General features: G+C 42.7%; 1 protein-coding gene across 1 annotated transcript; it reads right to left on the reverse strand.

The window, feature by feature from the left end:
- Positions 1 to 2,811: 2,811 nt before the first annotated feature.
- Positions 2,812 to 7,148, reverse strand: TNFRSF9 (TNF receptor superfamily member 9). The gene is made up of 6 exons (XM_017498322.2): positions 7,107 to 7,148; positions 5,950 to 6,084; positions 4,534 to 4,641; positions 4,006 to 4,143; positions 3,510 to 3,576; positions 2,812 to 2,881 (listed from the first exon to the last, which is right to left on the reverse strand). Exons 2-6 carry the CDS (start codon positions 6,047 to 6,049, stop codon positions 2,812 to 2,814), a joined length of 483 nt encoding a protein of 160 aa, XP_017353811.2. The 5' UTR covers positions 6,050 to 6,084; positions 7,107 to 7,148.
- Between the last annotated feature and the right edge of the window lie 1,052 nt (positions 7,149 to 8,200).

Genomic DNA, 8,200 nt, shown 5'->3' on the forward strand with positions numbered 1-8,200 from the left:
TGAGCCAAGATCATACCACTGCACTACAGCCTGGGCAACAGAGCAAGGCACTCTCTCTCTCAAAAAAACAAAAAACAAAAATCAAAAAAAAGTAGATATATATATATGTATGTATATGGGGCCCTATAATCCCCTTTCCTTGGCATTGATAAAAGTATAGATTCTGTTTGGATGAAGTGTCCTCTGGCACTGCTTACACATGTGTATCTCAGACTGAATAACAAATGCCTGGGAGAAAACTGCTGGGTCCCTGAGGGCAGGACACAGGAACAAATGCACCTGGGAGGTGCCTGTTGTAGGTGGAGACGTGAGACATCACGATATTGGGGCAATTTAGATACAATCTTGAATCACCATAAGATACTCACTTTGAGGCTGGCCACAGTGGCTCATGTGTGTAATCCCAGCGCTTTGCGAGGCTGAGGCAGGTGGATCACTTGAGGTCAGGAGTTTGAGACCAGTCTGGTCAACATGGTGAAACCCCGTCTCCACCAAAAACACAAACATTAGCTGGGTGTGGTGGCATGTGCCTGTAATCCCAGCTACTCTGGAGGCTGAGGCAGGAAAATTGTTTGAACCCAGGAGGTGGAGGTTGCAGTGAGCCAAGATCACAACAATGCACTCCAGCCTGGGTGACAGAGCAAGACTACCGCAAAAAAAAAAAAAAAACAAAAAAAAAAACAGCATTGTAATGGAAAAGAGAGGAGACATTTAAAGAAAAAATTGTCAGTTGGAGGAGTAGAGGATGTCACCTTAAATAACAATAACATTTAGTATTATTATGGCTAATACTAACTAAGAATCTCTTATCTCCTAGGCACTGTGCTAAGCATTTTTTTTTTTTTTTTGAGATGGAGTCTTGCTCTTCACCAGGCTGGAGTGCACTGGTGCGATCTCGGTTCACTGCAACCTGTCTCCTGGGTTCAAGCGATTCCATTCCTCGGGTGCCCGAGTAGCTAGGAATACAGGCGTGCGCCACCATGCCCAGCTAATTTTTTGTATTTTAGTAGAGTTAGTAGAGACAGGGTTTCACCATGGCCAAGATGGTCTCGATCTCATGACCTCGTGACCCGCCCACCACAGCCTCCCAAAGTGCTGGGATTATAGGCGTGAGCCACCACAACCAGCCCTGTGCTAAGCATTTTAAATAAGTTTCTCATTTTAATTCCCACAATGGCTAGGTAAAGTAGATTCTATCCTTATCCTTATTTTACAGAGAAGGAAACTGAAGATTAGGAAAGTTTAGTGTCTCAAGCTCTCATGGCTAATAGGAACAACTACAATAACTGCAAATATCAGTGACTAACAGCCTCAATTAAAAAAAAAAAAAAAAAAAAAAAAAAAAAAAAAAAAAAAAAAAAAAAAAAGCCAGTTGCGGTGGCTCACGCCTGTAACTCCAGCATTTTGGGAGGCTGAGATGGGCAGATCACAAGGTCAGGAGATCGAGACCATCCTGGCTAACACAGTGAAACCCTGTCTCTACTAAAAATTGGAAAAATTAGTCGGGCATGGTGGCACACTCCTGCAGTCCCAGCTACTCGGGAGGCTGAAGCAGGAGAATCGCTTGAACCCAGGAGGCGGAGGGTGCAGTTAGCCAAGATCACACCACGGCACTCCAGCCTGGGCAACACGGCAAGACTCTTTCTCAAACCAAAAAAAAAAAAAAAAGAAAGAAAAAAGAAAAAGAAATCTCCCTAAGCCTCAGTTTTCTCATCTGCAAAATTAGAGGTACATGTGCTGCCAGAACTATTCCAAGGAACAAATGAGTGAGAGTCAGTGACAGCCTCTTGCACATCTGACACACGGAGTAAAGGGTAGCTGTCATCACCACCACCACCATCGCCATCATTGTTGCTGTTGCTGCTGCACCTTTCCCTCGGTCCTTTGCCTACCCCAAATCCATCAATCCTCCAGAGCCCAGTTCAAACCCACTTTCCACACAGACTCACTTAACAACTGTGAACAATTTGTATTGAAAGACCTTTTTCGAAAAACCACTTTCCGGTCGGGTGCAGTGACTCAGGCCTATAATCCCAGCACTTTGGGAGACCGAGGCGGGTGGATCACTTGAGGTCAGGAGTTCAAGACCAGCCTGGCCAACGTGGTGAAACCCCATCTCTACTACAAATACAAAAAAATTTAGTCAGCGTGGTGATGCACACCTGTAATCCCAGCTACTCGGGAGGCCAAGGCAGGAGAATTGCTTAAACCCAGGAGGTGGAGGTTACAGTGAGTCGAGCCCATACCATCGCACTCCAGCCTGGACAAGAGGAGTGAAACTCCATCTCAAAAACAAAACAAACAAATGGAAAAAAAACCCAGACATTTTTAAAAAAGCTACTTTCCAAAGAGAGAGTTCAGCTAAGTCTGAGAAAATAGTCAATACTTTTCTTGTGTGTCATGAATCCATTTGTCAGCCACTCTGAAGCTGATAAATTATAAAGGACAAAAGCAGATGGAGACCATGATTCCTGTTTTAAAACACTTTACTTTCTCTCCAAAAAAGTCTCTTTCCCATCTGTTGCAAACCAATACAGTTTTAAAATACAATAAAAATGAAAATGTAAAATAACAAAAATGATTTTCTAGTAAGAAAAAGCAAACGGAAAAAGAGCGGAGACATACAAAATACAATGCCCAAATTCTTATTCTTAGTCAACAGACACACTACTCTGCCAATTTGCCTTAAAAGTTTCTAAACGCTTATTCTCTAACCCTACACCACTGTTGACAGGGGCATAGGACAAGCCATTAGTGGACCAGCACCTATCCACAGATCACAGTGTGAGTTCTGGTCCCACAAATCAACGGTCACATTCTCTCATATACCATTGGCTTTTTACCACCTGTGATGGCCTTGTGTGCCAAGTGTGTGCCACATCTTGGAGGGTAACGAGCAATTGTTACTTTCTTCTGTGTCATTCTAGGGGCTGGCATTGAACAACATGGAGATGGGCTGATCACTCAGAGAAGGTAAGAGGCAGCAAAGAAATGAGAAGGAAACAGAGAAGAGGCCGACAGTTTCAAAGCTCCACAGGCAACTCTTTTTCTTTTTCTTAAGATAGGGTCTCTGCTCTGGAGTGCAATGGTGCGATCATAGCTCATTGCAGCCCCAACCTCTGGGACTCAGGTGATCCTCCTGCCTCATCAGCCTTCCATATAGCTGGGACAACAGGTGTGTGCCATTACGCCTGGCTAATTGTTTTATTTTTTGTAGAGACAGGGTCTCACTTTGTTGCTGAGGCTCGTTTCCAACTTCTGGGTTCAAGCAGTCCTCCTGCCTCAGCCTCCCAAGTAGCTGGGATTATAGATATACACCACCACTCTGGCTAATTTTTCTATTTTTAATAGAGATGGGGGTTCACCATGTTGGTCAGGCTGGTCTCGAACTCCTGACCTCATGATCCACTCTCCTCGGCCTCCCAAAGTGCTGGGATTACAGGAGTGAGCCACCACACCTGGCCTAACCAAGATTCTTTACTCAATACATTAAAGGAAATTATACATACTTTGTCCAGGGTCGACAGACGCCACGTTTCTGATCATTAAATGTCCCAAAGTCACAGTCTTTACAACCTTGCATTAAAAACAAAAGCAATGATAAAATGGAAGCATTTTCATCATTTTATAACTTTTCCTGTGATGAATGTAATCAAGTCATTACCATAATGCAATCTACACCAATTGTTCAATAATTCTTGAAACAACACCCTAAGATGGCTAGTTTCTATTCTAATGGTACTTAGAGTATTGTTTGTGTCTGATGCCTGTGAAGATGAATGGTTCTGGCAATTAACGAATGTTCTGATTTCAAATTATTTCCATTTGTGACAAAATAATGGAAATATTTCATTAATTAAAAGATGATATTAATATCATATACTCATATACTCATCACTTGTTACTTTGAGTTTCTACAGATCTCTTTGTTTATACTCAAAGGATCAAGGCGGAAGCCAAGTGTGCCTACATCACAAAACTACACTAGATCAAAGATAAACCTACCTTCTTTTGTTGATTCTTGACCTTGTTTACAATCTGGTTCACACATTCGGCATCCGGCCCCCAGGCATCGAAATCCTGAAATGCAGTCACACTCTGCATTGCTGGTGGAGGAACACGCCTTCCTGGTCCTGAAAACACCTGTGAAGTCCCCACAGCCCCCAAAGTTTTATTACACTTGACCTCCAAATCTAGGAATAAATTTATGTTGTGCAGTCACAATTATTCTCACTCTACTTATAATGTTCCCAGTGATGTTAAAGTTTACTTTTAAATCTCTATAAAGACATTTTTACATTTTGGAAAGTCAAAACTTCTCTCTCAGTAAATGAATGTTCCCTCTAATATTAGAAAGCTCAGTCCACAAATAATTGCTTTCATCATAAATTATTTTACTGGACCTACTGGTTGACAGAAGAATCAGAGTCCTTGACACTTGAGATTTTCAGTAGAGAGCAGTTAGTGGATAGGAAAGTAAAGCTTATCTTCACGACTATCTTCTAGAAGAAAAAAACATCTTCGAACTCATACCTTTACACGGCCTGCATAGGACACAGACCCTTTGTCCACCTACACTGGAGAAACTATTTGGAGGACAGGGAATGCAAGTCTGATTCTTGTTATTCCCACAGAATGTACCTAAAAAAGGCAGAAAATAGCAGTACACGTTTGACAACGGCAATCATCACCCAAGGCATTCTGAAGTTTACAAGAAATTAAGATTAGAAAGGAATGATTAGTTTTCTAGAAGCCACAGTGATAGACATTAGTTTGATTGACTTCCTAAAATGATACATTTGCAACATTGTTCTTTGTGCAATCACAGAATTAGAAATAACAAAATTCAGGCCAGACATGGTGGCTCACACCTGTAATCCCAGGACTTTGGAGGCTGAGTCTGGTGGATCACTTGAGGTCAGGAATTCAAGACCAGCCTGGCCAACATGGTGAAACCCTGCTCTACAAAAATTAGCCAGACATGGTGGCACATGCCTATAATCCCAGCTACTCAGGAGGCTGAGGTGGAAGAATCGCTTGAACCTGGGAGGCGGAGGTTGCAGTGAGCCAAAATTGCACCATTGCACTCCAGCCTGGATAACAGAGTGAGATTCTGTCTCAAAAGAAAAAAAAACAGGCAGGCCAGGCGCAGTGGCTCATGCCTGTAATCTCAGCACTTTGAGAGGCTGAGGCAGGCAGATCACCTGAGGTTAGGAGTTCAAGACCAGCCTGGCAACATAGTGAAACCCCATCTCTACTAAAAATATAAAAATTAGCCAGGTGCAGTGGTGCGTGCCTGTAGTCCCAGCTACTTGGGAGGCTGAGGCAGGAGAATCACTTGAACCTGGGAGGCTAAGGTTGCAGTGAGCTGAGATCATGCCACTACACTCCAGCCTGAGCGACAGAGCGAGACACTGTCTCAAAAAAAGAAAAGAAACAACAAAATACAGATATTGTAAGAAATAAATCAGCAGAAAGAAAATACTTTATCTATTGAATAAAACAAAATGATTATCTTGATTGATCTAGGAGATCAATATGACTGGGTCTAGAAGGGCATCAATGTCCTACACTGAAATTTAAATGTGCCTGACATTCCCACTTTATCAGTACTTGCTTACTTGCTGCTATGCCCCCAGTCTGAGCACAAAGCCCTACACACAAAACTAACATGTATTGAAGTCTTGCCGTGTGCCATGCACTGTTCTAAGTCTTTCAGTGGATCCTCTCAGCCATCCCATAAAACAGGTTCTCTTAAAGTCAAGGCACAAGAGGTTGAATGACTTGGCTGTGTTCACACAGCTAGGTGGTAGCATCCAATAAATATGTGTAAATGAATGGATTTTTCATATTCATTTCCTTAAAAGGGAGCTCATTAGCCTTAACTACTAGGCTAATTGAACAATGCTTCCAACAGAACAGATCAAATGCACATAATTGGGCACTCACCAGCTGGGCAGTTACTACACAGATCCTGCAATGATCTTGTCCTCTCAAAGTTCAGGACCAGCAGCAGAGTGGCTACTATGTTGTAACAGCTGTTTCCCATGATGAAATCTGGCACAGGTATGATACAAGCAAAGCCTATTTCAAGAGAATTTTAATCAAATTAACTGTTCTCGCAAATGTCACTCTGCAAAAGTAAACATTTCCAAGGAAAGGTGGTTTCTCCTTTCGAAATTATCTATATTACAATCATTACCTATACAATTCTACAAGAGGATAACTCAGGGTTTTTCAGGAACAATTAATGATGCAATACTATGGAAAAGTAGTAAATTCATAGAAACGACTGAGACAAGGCAGGCGTGACTAAGCACACAGCTTTGTGCAGGTTTGCCAGTGTCTGAGGGTGCATTTTCCAACATGTTCTGCTAAAATGCGGAAATAGCAATAGCCAGAACTTTTGGGGACTTTCATAGGCACTGCGAAGTACCATTCAGCTCTCAATAATGTCAATTACTTGCTGCCCCTGAAATAAACTCCTTACAAAGAGAATCTGTCAGGGGCATCAGATGATTCTGTTAAGAAGAAGCTATCCCATAGCACAGTATGGTGACTATAATTAACAATAATTAATTGCATACTTCGAAATAGCTAGAAGATTTAAGATGTTCCCAACACAAAGAAATGATAAATTTTTGAGTTGATAGATATTTTAACTACTGTGATTTGATCATTACACATTCTAGGCATGTATCAAAGTATCACGTGTGCCCCATAAATACATTAATGTAAATTATTATGTATCCACAATAATAACAAATTAAAAATTAGGTTATTTATGAAAAAGAGAGAAAGAAAAAAGAAGCTATCCCAGTCACTCTTTCCCCTTGAGCTGAACACCGAAACATGTGGAAAGTCCTCGCTGTCCAACACACTGGCACATTTTCTCAAACAGAGCCATGTCCTAGCCCGTTCTGAGATGTGAAGCTTGTACAGTAACAAAGGAGTGAAGGCCGAGTTATTGATGTTTATTTAATGGGCTACTGAAGAGATGTCATTCTAAATTAGAAGGAGAAAAAGTCTAGAAATGGGCAAAGGGAGCAAAGGTTCTATCCTCACCCCCTCCCAGTGTCCCCACTCACTCCCCCAAATGGACAGACCTTGAGATCTTGGGGCTGCTGGCGAACTTTCCACTCCTTGGTCTTCAGGGTTCTGCAGCTTGGGAGGGCTTCAGATCACACCCAGGAGTGCTGTGACTCAGCCGGGGGCGGGGTCTCGTGGGAAATTCCTGCCGCAGCTGTGTGAAATCGTTCATTTCATATCTGCTGACCCCAAAATCCCCTAGAGTCCCTGTCCCTGCCTGATAATGGCACTTACAATTACTTCTTGGAATAGCTCTCTACTGTCAGGATGTGTCTCAGATGATGTTGGGAAAAGGATTTTGTCCCTTAAGATAGCTCTCCAGGACAAAGTATTTAGCACATCCTTAAAATACTGTATTTGAGACTAGAGGGATGAAACCAACTTTTCAACAGTGATCAGCATTTCGCCATACACTGTCCCCTAACTCCATAGTCACTGTAATGCAAGAGTTGTCATTTCTTGAGCACAGCAGATGTGTCAGGCATCAGAGGATCCACTGTGGCTAATACACACTATCCTCGAAAGATCCCTAGAACTTGGTATGACTGCTGTGGTTACTGGACGAAACTGGCCTTGAGCAGAGTCAGAGCGTCTACAGGACAGGGAGCCAGGTAGGGTTGGAACCCAGGACTGCCTGGTCCCTTTTTATCGTGCTCCTCACTGTGTGGGTGAGAGAGGGAGGAAGGAGGGAGAAATGGAATGAAACAGAGACAGGGAAAGCGCAGCAGTCACATCGTGGGTGAATGAACACATGATTTGGTGAAGCTGAGATCTAGGAAGAATTTTTAGGAAACCTTGATTTCAATTATTCTTCCAAAAAAAAAAAAAAAAAAGGAGAAAGAAAAAAAGGCACAGTGACTCATGCCTGTAATCCCAACACGTAGGAGGCTGAGGTGAGTGGATCACCTGAGGTCAGGAGTTTGAGACCATCCTGGCCAACATGGTAAAACTCCCTCTCTACTGAAAATACAAAAATTAGCCGGGGGTGATGGTGGTGGATGCCTGTAATCCCAGCTATTCAGGGTTGCTTGAACCTGGGAAGTAGAGGTTGCAGTGAGCCGTGATTGTGCCACTGCACTCCAGCCTGGGTGACAGACAAGACTCCATCTCA

Source organism: Cebus imitator, unplaced genomic scaffold (assembly GCF_001604975.1).
Source record: "Cebus imitator isolate Cc_AM_T3 unplaced genomic scaffold, Cebus_imitator-1.0 Scaffold240, whole genome shotgun sequence".
In the NCBI taxonomy this organism is placed as follows: Eukaryota; Metazoa; Chordata; class Mammalia; order Primates; family Cebidae; genus Cebus; species Cebus imitator.

Coding starts and splice junctions, on each gene's coding strand:
- TNFRSF9 (XM_017498322.2), bottom strand. CDS start 6,049: ATGGGAAACAGCTGTTACAACATAGTAGCCACTCTGCTGCTGGTCCTG. Junction 4,144..4,533: donor CCTATGCAGGCCGTGTAAAG/GTATGAGTTCGA, acceptor GGGACTTCACAG/GTGTTTTCAGGACCAGGAAG. Junction 3,577..4,005: donor TCAAGAATCAACAAAAGAAG/GTAGGTTTATCT, acceptor TTTTAATGCAAG/GTTGTAAAGACTGTGACTTT.